The 20,646-nt window shown below is 43.7% G+C and overlaps 1 protein-coding gene across 2 annotated transcripts in view; it reads left to right on the top strand.

The window, feature by feature from the left end:
• sema3ab (sema domain, immunoglobulin domain (Ig), short basic domain, secreted, (semaphorin) 3Ab) overlaps positions 1 to 20,646 on the top strand; it is a 256,069-nt gene that overhangs the window by 165,983 nt on the left and 69,440 nt on the right. For both annotated transcript variants that reach the window (XM_060842583.1, XM_060842582.1), the window contains exons 5-6: positions 1,686 to 1,779; positions 17,681 to 17,800. In XM_060842583.1, the coding sequence (XP_060698566.1) occupies positions 1,686 to 1,779; positions 17,681 to 17,800 (214 nt within the window). The remainder of the gene's footprint in view (positions 1 to 1,685; positions 1,780 to 17,680; positions 17,801 to 20,646) is intronic.

The following is a 20,646-nucleotide window of genomic DNA, read 5'->3' as shown; positions in this document are numbered from 1 at the left end:
ACAGTTCCACACAACAGACTTGTGAGGGAAGTTACAGACCATGGTTTAAAAGGGACAGTTGCAATATGGATGCAGATTTGGCTGAGTAATAGGAAACAGTAGAATGGACAATGAATATGGTGTCCAAAACTATGCACAATCCTCCAGCTGAGGACTAACAAGAGTCTTGTGCTCAAAGTGCAAGCTCTTCACTCTTGCACTCTGCTAATAAAGCCAAGGATACTGCATGCGTCATTAACTGCTCTCTCGCACTGTCCTGCCACCTTTAATGAACTGTGCACATACGCACCCAGCTCTCCCTACTTGTTTTTATTCAAGGCATGAATGATTCATATTGGATAGAGTGCAGAAATGATTTACAAGAGTCATTCTAGGAATGAAAAACCTCAGCTTTATGAGCATATATTGATGAAGTTGAGACTGTTCTCTTTGGAGAGAAGACTAAGAGAAGATTGGATAGAGGTTTGCAAACTCATGAGTTGGCTGGTCAGAGTAGAGAGGGAGAAGGACAAGAACAAGAGGACACAGGTATAAAGTGATTTGCAAAAAGGTGAAGCAAGAAATGTCACTGCCTGGAAATGTGGTGGAAACAAGTTCAACTGAGGCATTCATGATGTTACTGTAGGAGTATTGGATAAAAAATAATGTGGAGAAAGCAGGAGACTGACACCAGATGATGCTCATTGACCAAGCTGGTGGGGGCATGATGGGCCAAGTGGCCTTTGTTTGCATTGTAACATATCTGTAATTCTGTAGTTCTGTGAAGTTAACCTTTGACCTAATGAAAACCCTTGTTAGATAACAGCTGAATGATTGGGAGCAGTTTTGGGTGTCACACCTCACGATGCCCTGGAGAGAGTACAGCGTAGATCCACCAGACTGATAAATGGACTCCAAGGGTTAATTCACAATCCAGAATTCAATATTTTGGAATTTAGGAGGTGAAGATGTGATTTGATCAATGTTTTCAAACCATCAAAAGGCACAGACAGGGTAGATAGTGTTTTTCTTTGTCCTCCTTTTTGGAAATCTGCAACAGGTAATGTCTAAAAACATGTAATTTGGGATCTTTCAGGATTAACAATAAAAAACAATTCTACAAACAAATGCTGGCAGAATTTTGTAATTCCTTTCTGCAAATAGCAGTTGATGCTGGATCAATTGTTAATTTACGTATGAAATTGATAGGTTTTTGTTAGCCAATGGTTTTAAAAGGATGTGGAGCAAAGGCAGGATATTTAATTGCCTATCAGTTCATGATCTCACTGGATGATGGAAGAGGCTCAAGGGCTAAATTGAACACATTTATTTTATATGATGTGATGGTGTTAACCATTCCTGGGATAAAATCAGAGAGAGTTCATTTCTACCTGACAGTTTCTGTGAAATGGCTATGCATCACAATATCAACTGTTTGAGTTATATATCTTTACAAATTGCCAACAATTTATAATACTTGTACTAAAAGCCTTGACTGTCATATTGATGTGCAACCTGACTTCCCGGCATTTAGAGGGAGGAAATATGTGAATGCAATAAAATATTGTTTAATAAAGTAATTTAGAAATGTCATTACTACGTTGATAATTCTCTCAACACTCTTTTTCAATTAGGATCATACTTCTCAATTAATTGGCTCAGTGAAGATTCAGAGTGTAATAATCATTGTATCTTTATGCAACTAGGAAAATGTATTCAGGCTCGTGACATCACACTTTGAGAATGGACGAGGTAAAAGCCCCTATGACCCGAGGCTGCTGACTACTTCCATTTTAATTGGTGAGTAAAAACCCAGACGTTGATCAGAATGTAAAGCTTTAACTGATTCAGTGTTGGTGTGCTCTCCAACCACTGGTTACAGTAAATGCTCCATTGAGTTTTTCCATTGTCATTGTAATTTTAACCACATTGAATCAGCAATCAAAGGAATCAAACTATTGCAATAAATAAAAATGTCACAGCCCAGAAGAGCAGGTCAGAGGCTAAGAATCCTGCAGTTAGTAGCTCACCTCCGGACTCCCCACAGCATGCCTACCATTTAAAAGGCACAAGTCAGGAGTATGATGGAATATTTTCCATTTGCCTGGATGGGTGCAGCTCCAACAACACTCAAGATGCTTGACACCATCCAGGAAAATGCAGCCCCCTGGATTGGCACCACTTCCACAAACATCCACTCCCTCCACCATTGACATTTAGTAACAGTAGTGTGTGCTATCTACAAGATGCACTGCAGAACTTCACCAAAGCTCTTCAGAAAGTAACTTCCAAACTCACGACCACTTCCATCTAAAAGGATAATGGCAGCAGAAACATGGGAACACCACCCCCTGCAAGTTCCCCTCCAACCCACTCACCATCTAGACTTGGAAATATATCACCACTCTTTCAGTGTCTCTGGGTCAAAATCCTGGAATTCCCTCCCTAAGGGCAATGTGGTCAACCTCCAGCACATCGACTGCAGTGATTCAGGAAGGCAGCTCGTCCCACCTTCTCAGAGGGCAAGTAGGACAGGCAATAAATGCTGGGCCCAGCCAACAACGCCCACATCCAGTGAGTGAATAACATTTTGAAACCATGAGTTCCATTCTATTCTAACATCCCAACATTTAACCTCATGCCTTTCAGTTCTCCCAAATAACACACAGAACCTTGTACTGAGATAATTATAATTTGTGTCATCGTCAGAGTGCCAGACAAATGTTTCATATTTCATATCCAGCATTAAACAAGAACAGCTAGTGTGAGATTATCTGCTCTGAGTATTGTTGCAGCTTGTAATGGCTACAAAATAGGATACATATCAAATTTAATAATAGTCTCTTTCATTCTAAACTCCTTTTGAAGTTTTATGTTATCTGATTTCATTTCTTGAGATCCGAGGGATCAAGGAAGCAGGAAGAGGTGGGATTTCTGCTTATGTTGCAGATTCAGGTAGAATTAGTCTCATTTTCGATACTTTATCAAAGCTTCACAAAGACTCATTTGTGATACAAAATCAGGTTTTAAAATGCTATGGTCACTAAAAGATGAAAGTCAGATAAATCAGATTGGTTCTTGTTGATAACATTGTGTTTAATTGAAAGATTAACACTGCTTTACTGAGTTCAACTTATTTATGTTACAATATGCTAGCATTAATTAATTAACTATTTTATCAATGATCAAACTACATTTAATAAAGACATTATGAAAATCTGCTTTAAAAAGAGAGTTTCTTATCATTAGGAATGGGATTCTTTCCCTAACCCAGATATTTCATAAGGACAAGAATGTGAGGATTATTTTTAGAAAAAAATATTGCAAGTTGAGTCAATATTGCACTACTGATTCCAGTTTGTAATATTGCACTTGAATGTTCATTCATGATTTCATGTTAACGTCATTATTCTGTCTTCAAAAGAGGAATGCAGTTAATCAGGAGGACTAAATACCTTGGTTGGTACTGGAGTATATATACTCCCATAGCGGTTACTCACCTGGCACCAGGTTTTGGCTAATTCTAAAAAGCTCCTTCTTGGCTGTGGAATCATACCACATAGAAACGGGCCCTTTGGCCTACCATGGCTATGCTCATAGATTCCCTACAGTGTGGAAACAGCCCAAGTCCACACTGACCCTCCGAAGAGTAATCCACCCAGACCCATTCCCCTCTATTTACCCTTGACTAATGCACCTTACCTAGGCATCCCTGAACACAATGGGCAATTTAGCATGGCCAATTCACCTAACCTGCACATCTTTGAACTGTGGGAGGAAACCGGAGCACCAGGAGAAAACTCACCCAGACAATCACCCAAGGCTGGAATCGGACCCAGGTCCCTGGCACTGTGAGGTAGCAGTGTTAACCACTGAGCCACCGTGCCACCATGCTGGCAACAAACACCAAACTATGCTAATCCCATTTACCTACACTCAGTCCATAACCTACTGTGCCCTGGCATTGTAAGAGTTCATTCAGATACTTATTAAATGTTGTGAGGGTATCTGCATCCACCACACTTTCAGGCAGCCTAATCTATATTTCTACTACCATCTGGGTGAAAAAAAAGTTACTTCTCAGATCTTCTCTAAACCAGCTGTTCCTCACCTTAAACCTAGGTCCTTTTTATCTTAGACAGGTCTGCTGTAGGGAAAAGATTCTCACAATCTACCTTGTCTGTGTCTCTCATAATTCTGTCTCCCTCAATCAGATCCTCCTCAGCCTCTCCTGATCCAAGGAAAACAAGTCCAGCCTATCCCGTTTCACTTCATAACTGACACTTTTCATTCCAGGCAACATCCCGGTGAATCTCCTCTGCACCGTCTCCAGTGCAACCACATCCTTCCTATAATATGGCAACCAGAATTGCACACAGTATTCTATCTGTGGCCTAACCAATGTTTTATGAAGTTGTAACAAGACTTCCTTGCTCCTATATCCTGCGTCTGGCTAATGAAGGCGAGCATTCTGCATAACGCCATCACCAGCCTGTCTAAAGACTCAAACACCAAGATCCTTTCGTTCCCCAGTATTTGCAAAGGACTTACCATTCATTATGTACTTCATTTTCTGATTTGACCTCCCAAAATGTGTCACCTTGCACTTATCAGGATTAAATTTCATCTACTATTGCTATGCCCAATTTCCCAGCTGGTCAATATCAGACTCTAGCCTGAGACAATCCTCCTCACTATCAACAGTATTACCAATTTTTGTGTCATCTACAAACTTACTAATTCTACCTTCGATGTTCATACCCAAGTAGTTAATGTGAATCACCAAGTTTCTTCAGTGAGGGAGTGGGAGGGGTAGGTAGTTTTTATTTGCTCCTTTAATGAAATGTGGGCATCGCTGACAGGGTTAATATTTATTGCTGTCACCAAGAAGACAGTTATCATGAGTTGAGTAGCCCCTGGGCATCACTGAGCAAGTTGTTGCTGAACAGTTGCTGCTTGATAGCACTGTTAATATCATCTTCCCCCATCACTTTTAAGATTAGATTCCCTTCAGTGCTTTGGCCTATCAAGTCCACACCAACCCTCCGAAAAGCGACCAACCCAGACCCGTTCCCCCACCCTACATTTACCCCTGCTGAATGCACCTAACACTATGGGCAATTTAGCATGGCCAATTCACCTGACCTGTACATCTTTGGATTGAGGGAGGAAACCCACACAGACATAGGGAGAATGCACAAACTCCACACAGACAGTAGCCCAAGGCTGGAATCGAACTCAGGTCCCTGGCGCTGTGAGGCAGCAGTGCTAACCACTGAGCCATCGTTCTGTCTCTTCCAATTGATGGGGCAGTGACTGACCAGGTTGGATTTGTCCTACTTTTTATGTACAGAACATACCTGGAGAGTTTTCCACACTGTCAGGTAAACGCCAGCATTGTAGCTCTACTGCAATAGCTGGGCTAGGGGTATGGCAATTCTAGAGAACAAGTCTTTAGTGTTATTGCTGGAGTGTTATCAAGGCTCGTAGCTTTTGCAGTCTTCTTCTCTCCAGCTGTTATTCGATATCACGTGGAGTGAATCGAATTTGCTTAAGACTGGTGTCTGTGACATTAGGGACCACTGGAGGAGGCTGAGATGGATCATCTGCTTGGCACTTCTGGCTGAAGATTGTTGCAAATATTTCAGCCATATTTCAGCCTTCCTGCTCCTCGGATACTGCCTGAACTGCTGCGCTTTTCCAGCACCACTCTAATCCAGAATCTGGTTTCCAGCATCTGCAGTCATTGTTTTTACCTATTTGAGCCTTATCCATTGCCAGAATGCTTGATACCGACTGTGGGAGAGTGATTGGTGATAGAGATGCAGAGAGGGACTTTGTCACAGACTTTGTTAATAAGTTATATAATTCTTTTGATGATCAAAGGATGGCACTACATTCTTTGCACAGTGAAATACTTTTGAAGAGTCACTGCTGTTGTAATGTTGGATATATAGCTGCCAATGTGATAATTCCCAAGTAATCTACTGCTCAGATATTGACTGAGGGATTAATAGTGACCAGGATGCCACAGAGTATGCTGTGGAACTTCTTGTATGGGATAGTATTATTGCAAAGTCAGCTGTCATTTTAGTGCTCATGTTTTGGAATGTGGTTTCAACTTTAAACATTCTGTCTCAGAGGCTAGTGTGTTAGCCAATTAAGCACATCTCATACTCAACCTGGCAAAATAATTCCTTGGTGAAATATTTTAAACATTTTGACCCGCTCACTGCAGTTTTGGGTTCTGTGTTTGAGTCAGATCTTCAAACTTTCAGCGACAACTTACTGCATTAGCAGCACATTGATTGGTAAATTCTTGATGTCACAAGGAATTAAGGGCTACAGGGAGAATGTGGGTAAGTGGAGTTGAAATGCCCATCAGCCATGATTGAATGACGGAGTGGGCTCGATGGGCCGAATGGCCTTACTTCCACTCCTCTGTCTTATGGCCTTATGGTCTTATTGTCAATATAGTGTCAATCCAATGCCCACTAATTGATTCAGCAGGTAATTACATTATAAGTCCTATAAGACTGAAACATTAAAAAAAGTCCAAACTTATCGTTGGAAAAAAACAAGATTTCATATCTTATAACTTTAACTTTAACAAACAGACTAAAAGCACAATTTAATAAATATCCTTTTTGAAGCTAACTTACACTTTAAATCACAGAATATAAATTTCCCCTTTGGTTTTTAGCACAACCAAATATTCCCTTTAATTTAATGCTATCCTTTAAATCGACATCCAAATCTCTGAGAGCCAATCTGCTCTCAGCTTCCATTACCTTCTTGTCTCAGCCTAACCCTAGCACAGTAGCATGGTGGCATGGTGGCATGGTGGTAACTATTAATCTTAGAACTATCTCTCATGATGTGAGTCTTCCTGGAAATTCTCACTCTGGTGCAAGTTAAATGCATCTTCCCGCCTCATCTCAAATCCTTCACAATCTGAACACAAGCTCCCACCACATTCCTGAAGAATATGTGACCAAGACTTTCAGACTTTAGTTCTAGTTTTCACAGAATTGTTCGTCTTTAAGAAGGGAAAGGTTTTGATATCTGGGCCAACATGAATCACAAGAGGGCTAGGCAAAAGTGAGGACTGCAGATGCTGAAAACCAGAGTTTAGATCAGAGTGGTGCTGGAAAAACACAGCAGGTCAGGCAGCATCTGAGGACCAAGAAAATCAATGTTTCAGGCAAAAGCCCTTCAACAGGGCTTCCTGATGAAGAGCTTTTTCCCGAAACATCGATTTCTTGCTCCTCAGATGCTGCCTGACCTGCCGAGCTTTTCCAGCACCACTCGTGAATCACAAGATCCTTGTAATCAGGTAGAAATCCTGAGAAACTATTCACAAAACACTAACTGTTAGGCCTTTAAAATCCAATGTTCCTAACATCTTCCTAGAATTTTGGAGACTAATTTGCTGTATTTTTTCCAAACGAAAATAGCTTATATCATCTTCCTAGCAAAGCAGCCTGGGTCTCCTTTTGGATTTGACCTTTTGTTTTGTTCTTTTGTGGGATGAGGGTGTCAGTGCCCACATTTATTGCCCATTCCTAATCAGTGTTAACCATATTGCTGTGGGTCTGGACTCACATATGGGCCAGATCAGGTTAAGATGGCAGATTCCCTTCCCTAAACGATATTAGTGAACCAGGTGGATTTTTCCAACAATCATCAATAGTCATCATTAGAGTCTTAATTCCAGATTTTGTTTTCTTGAATTCAAATTCCACCATATGCCAGGTAGGATTTGAACTCTGGTCCCCAGAACATCAGGGTCTCCACACTAATAGGTCATCACCTCCCCCTTCACCCACTCAGGTCAGAATAAGCCACATGACATAACCCTATTTATCCTAGATTAAAGGCACAAACCCAAAACATAGCGATTCTAAAAAAAAACCCATACTTAAAACACTTATCGTTAATGACAGCTTAAGAATACATTTTCATGATTGTCATCATTGAATGTCTGTTAAATATAAATGTGCATGTTCAGCACCTGCTGTCAGTACCAGGTAAAGTACCAGTTACTGACAACGCTTGGGGATTCATAAATAAGCTCCCATCGTCATTCCTAATTCTTCACACACGCCCTAAAAACTCATGTCAAGACACAACATAAGGTGTATGATTAAAGGAAAGTACTGTTACTGATACAAATGTGAATTTATCAGGTGTAAGCAGGAGGTCTTTAAACTATTTGGCTTTGGTCCAATTAATATTACTCCTCTTCAATTTGTTTGTTAGTCATCTTTATTTTAAATCCATTCCCTTCATATTTAGCTATAGAATCATAGAGATGTGCAGCACGGAAACAGACACTGTCGTCCAACTCGTCCAAGCTGACCAGATATCCTAAATTAATCTAATCCCATTTGCCAGCACTTGGTCCCTACCTCTCTAAATCCTTCCTATTCATGTAACCATCCAGATGTCTTTTAAATGTTGCAATTGTACCAGCCTCCACCATCACCCCTTGGCATTTCATTCCATACATGCACCACCTTTTGGGTGAAAACGTTGCCTCTTCAGTCCCTTTTACTGCTACTGTCCTTGTCTGGACTTATTTACGTATATCTCCAAATCTATGTGACTCCAAACCACTCTCCACAATATCTGAGTAGGCCTTTCGCAGTCAAGACAATTTGGAGTGGGAAACAGATTCTAGCCTTGCCAGTGACACCACAGTCTGAGAGTTTTTTTTAAAAAAGGTCTTTGTCATTGCAATGATATCTGCAACTGTCATTCCTGACAACACACCTTGCTGCTTTTTGTGTTAGGGTAAACCTCTGCTAAATTGAAATGTTCCCTTCAAAACCGAAAGTTGCTTTTTATTTGACGGGTTTTGAGTTCCATAATGCCATTAAGTCACTTTCATATCGTCTCCAGATATACACGAAATCTAATATTAACAAAGTCTCCATTATAAATCTGGATCTGGAAAGCAAAACTCTGACACATTGCATTATTTTCCGGTCACGTTGATATTCTCTAGAGTCTGGGCTTTTATTATTCCATTGAAATCGATAAACCCTGAGCCAGCAGCAACTAATTCCAGTCAGTACTGAAAAGCGAGTAAGTGAAAGGAACAGTGGGAGAGGTAGGAAAGGGATTGTCAGCAAAACAATGTGATAAAATATTGGGGGAAGGTTTCTGCTGTAATGAAAAATAAGAGATCAGTTTTCTCAATAATTAACAATCCATAAATAAAGGTATGTTCTGAGAAACAGGAGATTTAAAAACATTGAAGTCTTACAGTTTTGTTCACAAGTCATTGATAGTGAAATATGTTTTTTTAAAAAACAATAATGGTGAATGTTGGGAAGTATCTCATGAAAGAAAGGAAACTCAAAACCAAATTATAAAAAGACGAGAAAGATATCAAAAAGAGCAAGTAGACTGAAGATGTAAAGTATAATTTACATCACTTCTATATTCCTCATCACCTCCCACCACTTACTCTTCAAAACACTTCTCTCTGAGCTGTCTCTTGAAGAAAACTCTTAGGATGGAACGTTAGCATTTTGGAGGTGGTGAGAAGGGGAAATAATGGGAATTGAATAGATATTCACCCTCTTCCACCACTTCACCAATTACGTTTCCACAACGTGGAAGCAGACCATTTGGCCCATTGGGTCCACACTGACCCTTTGAAATACTTCCCACCCTGACCATCCCCCCCGCCCCCACCCTTTGCCATGGCTAATCCACCAAATCTACACATCCCGGATACTATGGACAATTTAGCGTGGCCAATCCATGACCTACATACTTTTAGACTGTAGGAAGAAGCTGGAGCGCCTGGAGGAAACCCACTCAGAAACAGGGAGAATGTGCAAACTCCATGCAGTCACCTGAGATGGGATCAAACAAGGGTTCCTGGCACTTGGGCTAACCACTGTGCCACCATGCCACCCCTGTGAAAAGGTCCCTGGGGAGTCTTCCCAACCTGCCAACCATTATATCCCTGTGGTGGGCAATTAATAGCTAGGTTAGAACCACAAATTCCACCCACCCCCCTCCCCCCCACTCCCGCTCCCACCGCTCCCCACCTCCCTCCCCACAACTCCCGCTCCCACCGCTCCCCCCCCTCCCTCCCCCCCACTCCCGCTCCCACCGCTCCCCCCTCCCCCCCCACCCAACCTGATTACAGGCAGTCCTTGGGGTGTGAGCAGATTCTGTTCTGGAGTCTGTTCACAAGTCGATTTGTATGGAAGTTGGAACAGAATGCAGGACGAGGTTCAGGCCTCTGGCACGGAGCCTGGCCCCGTTGCTCAGAAGGGTAGGGTGGAGAAAGGTAGAGCAATTGTTCTTGGGGACTCGATAGTGAGGGGTACAGACAGACGGTTTTGTGGGGGCGACAGGGACTCACGTTTGGTATGTTGCCTCCCAGGTGCAAGGGTACGTGATGTCGCTGATCGTGTTTTCCGGGTCCTTAAGGGGGAGGGGGAGCAGCCCCAGATCGTGGTCCACGTTGGCACCAACGATATAGGTAGGAAGAAGGGTGAGGATGTCAGACAGGCTTTCAGGGAGCTAGGTTGGAAGCTCCGAGTTAGAACAAACAGAGTTGTAGTCTCTGGTTTGTTACCCGTGCCACGTGATAGAGAGTCGAGGAATAGGGAGAGAGAGCAGTTAAATGCGTGGCTACAGGGATGGTGCAGGAGGGAGGGATTCCGGTTTCTGGACAACTGGGGTCCTTTCTGGGGAAGGTGGGACCTCTATAAAAAGGATGGGCTACACCTGAACCTGAGGGGCACCAGTATCCTTGGGGGGAGGTTTGCTAGTGCTCTTTGGGAGGGTTTAAACTAACTCCGCGGGGGCATGGGAACCAGGACTGTAGCTTTAGGGTACAGGACCTTGAGTGTAGGGAGGTTAGGAATAATGCAGCGATCTCTAAGGAGGGTGCCTGTAACCAGAAAGGTGGATTGAAGTGTGTATACTTCAATGCCAGAAGTATAAGGAATAAGGTAGGTGAACTTGCAGCGTGGGTTGGTACCTGGGACTTCGATGTTGTGGCCATTACAGAGACGTGGGTAGAACAGGGACAAGAATGGCTATTGCACGTTCCAGGGTTCAAATGTTTTAATAGGATCAGACATGGGGGTAAAAAAGGGGGAGGCGTGGCATTACTTGTCAAAGACAGTATTACAGCAGTGGAATGGACGATGGAAGAGGACTTGCCATCTGAGGTAGTTTGGGCTGAGGTTAGAAATAGGAAAGGTGAGGTCACCCTGTTAGGTGTTTTCTACAGGCCTCCTAATAGTCCTAGAGAAGTAGAGGATAATATTGCGAGGATGATTCAGGAAAAGAGTGAAGGTAGCAGGGTGGTTGTTATGGGGGACTTTAACTTCCCAGATATTGACTGGGAGAGCTATAGCTCGAGTTCATTAGATGGGTCGGTGTTTGTACAATGTGTGCAGGAGGGTTTCCTGACACAATATGTCGACAGGCCAACAAGAGGGGAGGCTATATTGGATTTGGTTCTAGGTAATGAACCAGGCCAGGTGTTAGACTTGGAGGTAGGTGAGCACTTCGGGGACAGTGACCACAACTCGGTGACTTTTACTTTAGTGATGGAGAGGGATAATCGTGCACCGCAGGGCAAGAGCTATAGCTGGGGGCAGGGAAATTATGATGCAGTGAGGCATGACTTAGGATGTGTGGATTGGAAAAACAGGCTTCAAGAGAAGAACACTAATGAGATGTGGGGATTGTTCAAGGAGCAGCTACTGCGTGTCCTCGATAGGTATGTACCAGTCAGGCATGGTGTAAAGGGCCTTGTGAGGCAGCCGTGGTTTAGTAAGGAATTGGAGTCCCTTGTGAAAGGGAAGAAGGCGGCATATGTAAAGATGAGGCGTGAAGGTTCAGTTGGGGCGATTGAGAGTTATAAGGTAGCCAGGAAGGAGCTAAAGAGGGAGCTAAGAGAAGCGAGAAGGGGACATGAAAAGTCTTTAGCTGGTAGGATTAGGGAAAACCCAAAGGCTTTCTATAGGTATGTCAAGAATAAAAGGATGACTAGGGTAGGTATCGGTCCAGTCAAGGATAGTAGTGGGAAGTTGTGTGTGGAGGCGGAGGAGATTGGAGAGACATTAAATCAGTACTTTTCATCAGTATTCACTCAGGAACAGGACACTGTTGCTGATGTGAATATGGAATCACAAATAATTAGAATGGATGCCCTGGAAATATGCAGGGAAGAGGTTTTGGGAATATTGGAAAGGATGAATATAGATAAGTCTCCTGGGCCTGATGGCATTTACCCCAGGATCCTATGGGAAGCTAGGGAGGAGATAGCAGAGCCATTGGCCTGGATTTTTATGTCGTCATTGTCAACGGGAATAGTACCAGAGGACTGGAGGATAGCGAATGTGGTCCCATTGTTCAAGAAAGGGAGTAGGGATAGCCCTAGTAACTATAGGCCAGTGAGTCTGACTTCAGTGGTGGGCAAAGTCTTAGAGAGAATGGTAAGGGATAAGATTTATGAACATCTGGGTAGGAATAACGTGATCAGGGATAGCCAGCATGGTTTTGTGAAGGGCAGGTCGTGCCTCACAAACCTTATTGAGTTCTTTGAGAAGGTGACTAAGGAAGTGGATGAGGGTAAAGCAGTAGATGTTGTGTATATGGATTTTAGTAAGGCGTTCGATAAGGTTCCCCATGGTAGGCTAATGCTAAAACTTCAGAGGTATGGCATTGAGGATACATTAGAGGTTTGGATTAGGAATTGGCTGGCTGGAAGGAGACAGAGGGTAGTAGTTGATGGATTATGTTCATCTTGGAGCGCAGTTACTAGCGGTGTACCACAAGGATCGGTTTTGGGACCATTGCTTTTTGTTATCTTTATAAATGATCTAGAGGAAGGACTTGAAAGCTGGGTAAGCAAGTTTGCGGATGACACAAAAGTCGGTGGAGTTGTGGATAGTGAGGAAGGAAGTGGTAGGTTACAGCGGGATATAGATAAGTTGCAGAGCTGGGCGGAAATGTGGCAAATGGAATTCAATGTAGCTAAGTGCGAAGTCGTTCACTTTGGTAGGAATAACAAGATGATGGATTACTGGGCTAATGGTAGGCTACTTGGTAGTGTGGATGAGCAGAGGGATCTTGGTGTCTATGTACACAGATCTCTGAAAGTTGCCACCCAGGTAAATAGTGCTGTGAGGAAGGCATATGGTGTACTGGGCTTTATTGGCAGAGGAATTGAGTTCCGGAGTCCTGAGGTCATGTTGCAGTTGTATAAGACTCTGGTGAGGCCTCATCTGAGTATTGTGTGCAGTTTTGGTCGCCATACTATAGGAAGGATGTGGAAGCTTTAGAACGAGTGCAGAGGAGGTTTACCAGGATGTTGCCTGGAATGGTAGGAAAATCTTATGAGGAAAGGCTGAGGCACTTGGGGCTGTTCTCATTGGAGAAGAGAAGGTTTAGGGGAGATCTGATAGAAGTGTATAAGATGATTAGGGGTTTAGATAGGGTAGATACTAAGAACCTTTTACCGCTAATGGAGTCAGGTGTTACTAGGGGACATAGCTTTAAATTAAGGGGTGGTAGGTATAGGACAGATGTTAGGGGTAGATTCTTCACACAGCGGGTTGTGAGTTCATGGAATGCCTTGCCCGTATCAGTGGTGAACTCTCCTTCTTTATGGTCATTTAAGCGGGCATTGGATAGGCATTTGGAAGTTATTGGGCTAGTATAGGTTAGGTAGGATTCGGTCGGTGCAACATCGAGGGCCGAAGGGCCTGTACTGCGCTGTATCCTTCTATGTTCTATGTTCTACGTTATAAAGGAGCCATTTGTAAGGACTGGAAATACTCAGATGCTAGATCTTTAAAATGACACCCCTACATGAGATTGCATTCGTAAGTATGTGCATTTAGAAACGAGACATTCATAAATCAGGGACCCCTCTACAGCTGCCTTCCTCACAACCAGGATTGTTTCCCGACTGGAAGGGCAGAGTAAGCTGCCTCATTGGTTGGGGAGGAGGGGGTCTCCAATTGCCCCAGAGAGGAGGGAAATGTGATGATTTTGACATCCCCCTGTATCTGTTGTCCTTGTCTTTCAAGGTGGTAAAGGTCACAGGTTTGAAAGGCAGTGCTGCAGGAGCCCTGGAGAGTTTCTGAGCGAAACAAATGAGATTTACTGCTGTCTTGGAAAGTTTAAAGAGGGCATACCCTGTTTATCAGATTTACACGCTTAATCAAAGTGGTGGATGAACTGTGTGCTGTCACAATGCCTCAGTTTTTCCTCCTTCTCCTTCCATTACTCAGTCAGTTACTTCCACACATGCTCCTGCTGTCGGAGAGTGTAAATGAAGCATGGGCACAGCACTCCTCTCAGGCATTGTCAGCAGGAAACATGCTTTTAATAAGACTAAAACAAACAACAGTGTCAGCTTGTCCCTGGAGTGCAACATTCTTCCAACACTCGAGCCAAGAAAGAACAGACAGATTGTGTCACATGTATCAGAGAGGTTGGCACTGATTATCAGCTACCAAAGAGAGTGACCAGAAAAGCAAACATTGCAGCTTGATATAAAGTCTTCCGTTATACTGTTTACATAGAAGGAGGATATATTTTCAAGCTAAAATGTCAGCCTTTGTAAATTACCAGGAGAAAGTGAGGACTGCAGATGCTGGAGATCAGAGTTGAGAGTGTGTTGCTGGAAAAGCACAGCAGGTCAGGCAGTATCCAAGGAGCAGGAGAATCAACGTTTCGGGCAGAAGCCCTTCATCAGGAATGAGACTTGTGGGTCGGGGCCGAGAGATAAATGGGAAGGAGGTGGGTTGGGTAGCTGAGAAAGCGATAGGTGGATGAAGGTGAGGGAGAAGGTGATGGGTTGGGGGGGGGGAGTGATGGAGAGGTCCAGAGGGCGGTGCCGAGTTGGAGACTTGGGACTGGGATAATGTGCGGGAAGGGGAAATTAGAAAGCTGCTGAAATCCACATTTATCACCAGGCGTCAGGTGGTGACAGTTTGGCGATGGAGGAGGCCCAGGACCTGCATGTCCTTGATGGAGTGGGAGGGGAAGTTGAAGGTTCAGCCACAGGGCGGTGGGGTTGGTGGGTGCGGGTGTCCCAGAGATGTTCTCTGAAACGATCTGCAAGAAGGCGTCCTGTCTCTCTGATGTAGAGGAGACCACACCGGATGCAACGGATACAGTAGATGAGATTGGTAGAGGTACAGATCTCTTGGAGCTTTGGACGGAGATGAGGGGAGTGGTGTGGGAGCAGGTTTTGCACTTCTTGCGGTGGCAGGGGAAGGTGCCAGGAATAGGGTGTCGGCTGGTGGGGGCTGTGGACCTGATATGGGAGTCGTGGAGGGAATGGTCTCTCTGGAACACTGATACAGGTGGGGAGGGAATTATATCTTCGGTGGTGGGGTCCGTTTGGAAGTGGCAGAAATGGTGGAGGATGATGTGTTGTATGTGGAGGTTGGTGGGGTGGAAGGTGAGGACCGTGTGGGGGGGGGTTGTCCTTGTTGTGTTGGAAGGGGTGGGATTCAAGGGCAGTGGTGCAGGAAATTGAGGAGAGCATCATCAACCACATGGGAAGGGAAGTTGTGATCATGGAAGAAGGAGGCCATCTGGGACTTTCTGAGGTGGAATTGGTCATCCTGGGAACAAATGCAGCAGAGGCGGAGGAATTGTGAATAAGGGATGGCGTTTTTACAGGAGGTTGGGTGGGAGAAGGTGTTACCCACCCTTGACTCTTCCTTTCAAACTGCTGCTGTGACATTGATCACCTCAACCTGTTCACCCTCCTCACCCAATTTAACCTCCCACCCTCACAATGCACAGCCCTCCACTCCCTCTACTCCAACCCCAACCCCACCATCAAACCCACAGACAAGAAGGGGGCACAGTAGTAATGTGGCACACTGACCTCTATACCACTGAAACCAGGCACCAACGCACAGACACCTCCTCCTACTGCTCCCTTGATCACGACCTCACCTCCCATCATCAAACCATCATTTCCCAGACCATCCACAACCTCATCACTTCTGGGGATCTCCTACCCACAGCCTCCAATCTCATTGTCTGTGAACCCCGCACCACCCGATTCTACCTCCTACCGAAGGACATGCAGGTCCTGGGCCTCCTTCATTGCCAAACTGTTACCACCCAACGCCTGGAGGAAGAACGCCTCATATTCTGCCTTGGGACCCTGCAACCCCACGTGATAAATGTGGATTTCAATACCTTCCTAATTTCCCCTTCCCCCACATCATCCCAGTCCCAAGTCTCCAACTCGGCCCCGCCCTCCGGACCTGTCCATCACTCCCCCCCCGACCTATCACCTTCTCCTCACTTTCATCCACCTATCGCTTTCTCAGCCACCCAGCCAACCCCATCCCATTTATCTCTCAGACCCCAGCCCACAAGCCTCATTCCTAATGGAGTGTGTATGTCTGCTCCCCTGCTCCTCAGATGCTGCCTGACCTGCTGTGCTTTCCCAGCAACACACTCTTGATTTTGAAAATTACTGTAATGTACATTGTAACTTCACTTCTTTATATAATGAAAAGACAGCACTTTTTTTTGGAGGTAGTTGTTCCGAGTTTAGTTGGCATCATTAACCACACAAGCCCTAAGGGGACTCAATTCCTTCCAAAAATAATCAGCCCCTTTGTTACTCCATGCAGATTCTTCACTGTTGGAATTTCTGAGAAACAGTTTTATTATGCTACCAGGGTTTTATCATTTGCACAGAGTAGATATCATTTTGAAATCTGATGTATGACATCCAGCTAATTTGAAATATTTGATGTATAGGTTGTTTAAAATATTGAAAAACAATAATAACTTGTATTTATGTTATGATTTGGAGATGCCGGGACTGGACTGGGGTGTACAGAGTTAGAAATCACACAGCACCAGGTTATAGTCCAACAGGTATATTTGGAAGCACTAGCTTTCAGAGAACTGCTCCTTTATCAGATTAATAACCACCAGATGAAGGAGCAGCGCTCTGAAAGTTAATGCTTCCAAATAAACCTGTTGGACTATAACCTGGTGCTGTGTGATTTCTAACTTTGTGTTTATGTTAGTTTTAATACAATAAAATGTTCAAGGTTCTGAAGTGTTCAAGTTCACATTAATCCACAGTATATATCTTCAACCATGTATTTTCCCAAAGATATTAAGGAGCAGCTTTTAAGAAGAGAAGAAGTTGGGGAAGTTTATGGAGAAAATTGCAGAATTTAGAGCTCAAACAGGTAAATGTTACCACCTCCAGTACAGTTAGAAATGTGCAACAGGTCAGACCTGGATGAGTGCTGAGATATCAGAGCTGTACAGTTAAAAGAGATTACCATAATAGAGTTATAGGGATAACAGCATGGAGTTAGATCCCTTGGTCCAACTCACCCATACTGACCAGATATCCAAAATTAATCTAACCCCATTTGCTTCCTATTCCTAGACCAATCCAAATAGGTAAATACTAAGCCCTGGGACAGTTTTTAAACTCAAAGCATTGCTGGATTGAACACCAGTGTAGATCAGCAAGAAGATCAGTGAAAAGGATACGAGTGACAGGGTGAAAGGACCACAGCACTTTGTGTAACAAATTGTCGAGACTGAAAGAATTAGGAAGGAAGGAGAGTTTCAAGACTTGTGATCCAATCTGTAGTGTGTTGTGGGAAGCCATTGCAACAGTGACAAGTTTGTACTCCCTCATCCACAGATGGAGAGCTATATTCTGGTACTGCAGCAGATTTCATGGGCAGGGATTTTGCAATTTTCCGCACTTTGGGACATCATCACCCGATAAGGACTGAGCAACATGATTCCCGGTGGCTGAATGGTAAGTAGATTGGCTAATCTCTCCCAAAGGTTCTGGGCATAACTTTCAAGTATGTTAAAGTATGTGATACCTGGGAATTTTAATTTAATTTACATTCAATTTACTGGGAACACTTCAACTTGGACTTCTTTGTTCTCCAGAGGTGTGTAGTTATCCAAATAATGTAGCCACTTTACACATTTTAACATGTCCTACTTTGGTGTTACTTGGAACTGGCTTGCAGCAAGCCCATAGTAAGTGGAGTGAGCAATGTTGAGAGAAGAAAGAACCTTTCTGGTTCATTGTTATTACTGCTTCATGGGTACATTGACCTGAACTATGGAAGGGACTTAACATTTTGGATGATAACTTTCCTCATTGTTCTTGCAATGGATATTCAAATTGAATTGAATTGAATTTACTGTCACATGTACCGAAAAGCTTTGTCTTGCGAGCAATACAGGCAGATCACAAATTTAAATAGCATAGATCGTAAATAATAGGTAAACAGCGGCAAAAACAAAAACACAGGTACAGGCAAATGTTAAGAGTTTGAGAGCCCATTCAGTATTCTAACAACAGTCGGGTAGAAACTATTGCGAACCCGACTGGTGTGTGTGTTCAGGTTTCTGTACCTTCTCCCCGATGGTAGAGATTGTAGAAAAATGTTGCCAGGGTGGGATTTTTCTTAACAGCGGGCCTGGTAGATGGATTCTATAGATGGGAGATTGGCCTTTGTGATTGTTCGGGTCGACTTCCCCACTCTCTGTAACCATCACCAATCTTGAATGTACAGTTGCCATACCAGGCAGTGATACATCCAGACAGAATGCTCTCGATGACGCACCTATAAAAGTTGGCAAAGGTATTCACCGTCATGCCAAATTTCCTCAGCTACCTGAGGAAGAAGGGATGTTGTTGGACCTTTGTAACCAGTGCGTCCACATGAAGAGTCCAAGAAAGCTTGTTGTGGATGACCACTCCCAGATGCTTCACATTCTCTACTCATTCCCCCTCTGTGTTGTTAATGTGTAGGGGTGCATGAGTAACATTCGCCGAAAGTTAATAATGAGGTCCTTGGTTTTGCCGGCATTGAGAGCTAGGTTGTTCCCAGTGCACCATTCTTCCAGGTTTTCCATCTCCATCTGTAGTCTGTTTCGTTGCCATTTGAGATTCGACCAACTATGGTGGTGTCTTGTAAATGGCATTAGTTTGGTATTTGGTGACTCAGTCATGGGTATACAGTGAGTACAGTATGGGACTGAGTACGCACCCCTGAGGGGCTTCAGTGTTAGTGAGGATGAAATATTGTCCTCAATATTCACTGATTGTGGCCTATGGATCAGGAAACTGAGGATCCAGTTGCAGAGAGTGGGGCTTAGTCCAAGATCACCAAGTTTAGTAATCAGTCTTGAGGGGATAATAGTGTTGAAGGCTGAACTGTAGTCAATGAGTAGGATTCTTATGTAGCTGTTCTTGGTGTCAAGATGTTCTTGGGAGGAGTGAAGGGTAAGTGATATGGCACCTGATGTGGATCTGTTGGTCCGATAGGCAAATTGGAGTGGATCAAGAGTAGTGGGGAGGCTGGAGTTACCATGACCAGCCTTTCAAAGCACTTCATGATCACTGAAGTTAGGGCCACTGGGCAGTAGTCATTAAGACCTGCTGCATGAGCCTTCTTAGGCACAGGGATGATGTTGGCCTCTTGGAACAGGCAGGGACTGTGGCCTGCTGCAGGGAGAGGTTGAAGATATCCAAGCAGATCTCTGCCAGTTGATCTGCACACGCTCTGAGTGCATGGCCTGGTACTCCATCTGGTCCCATCGCTTTCCTTGGATTCATACGAAGGAAAACTGATCTGACCGCTGATACAGTGACTGTTGGGATAGGTTTGTCAAGAGTTGTTGGAATAGGTGTTACCTCTCTGCTGAAGTTTTGCTCACAGCAAGCGTAGAAGGTGTTGAGACGATCTGGGAGGGATGTGTCACTCTGCTATATTGCACTGTCTCTTTTTAGAACCTGTTATTCAGTCCTTGCCATAGTCGCCGGGTATATTCCTTTTTATTTCTGAATGCTCTCAGTTTACCTCATGGATTCTCCACATCAGCCATTGCAGTTTGATATAAAATATGATTTGGAGAAGCCAGTATTGGACTGGGGTGGACAAAGTTAAAAATCAGTAAAAAGTAAAAGATTCCTGATGAAGGGCTTATGCTCGAAACGTCGAATTCTCTATTCCTGAGATGCTGCCTGGCCTGCTGTGCTTTGACCAGCAACACATTTGCAGCAAAGTTAAAAATCACACAACACCAGGTTACAGTCCAGCAGGTTTATTTGGAAGCAGTATCTTTTGACGTGCTGCTTCTTCATCTGATGAATATGACATGCTTTGAAAGCTAGTGCTTCCAAATAAACCTGTTGGACTATAACCTGGGGTTGTGTGATTTTTTAACTTAGTACAGAGGAAATCCTATTTTATACCTAAGACCAATGGATCAAGAGGAAATTATTTGTCTGGCTGTTTGACTGTTGATATATCACAGCTTTCCCCATCATCCATGGTTTCAGCATAATAATTAGATTGTGATCACTGTTAAAATCCCTGGCTTTAGTCCTTTCCACTCCCAAGGCCCTGGGGGTAGACAGTGGCAGAGTGGTAATGTCACTGCATGAGGAACTCAGAGCCTGAGGCCAGTGTTTTGGGCTCAAATCTTACAATGGCAAATGATAAACCTGACATTCAGTTTTTTAAAAAATCTGGAATGATAAGCTCACCTAATTGTAACTATTATTAAAAAACAATTTGGTTCACCGTGTTTCTTGGGGAAAGGAAACTTTACCTGGTCTAGCTAACATGAGTTACTCCT

Source organism: Hemiscyllium ocellatum, chromosome 23, assembly GCF_020745735.1.
Source record: "Hemiscyllium ocellatum isolate sHemOce1 chromosome 23, sHemOce1.pat.X.cur, whole genome shotgun sequence".
Lineage (NCBI taxonomy): Eukaryota > Metazoa > Chordata > Chondrichthyes > Orectolobiformes > Hemiscylliidae > Hemiscyllium > Hemiscyllium ocellatum.
The sequence above is the reverse complement of the archived record's forward strand: the minus strand, read 5'-3'. Positions and strand labels throughout refer to the sequence as shown.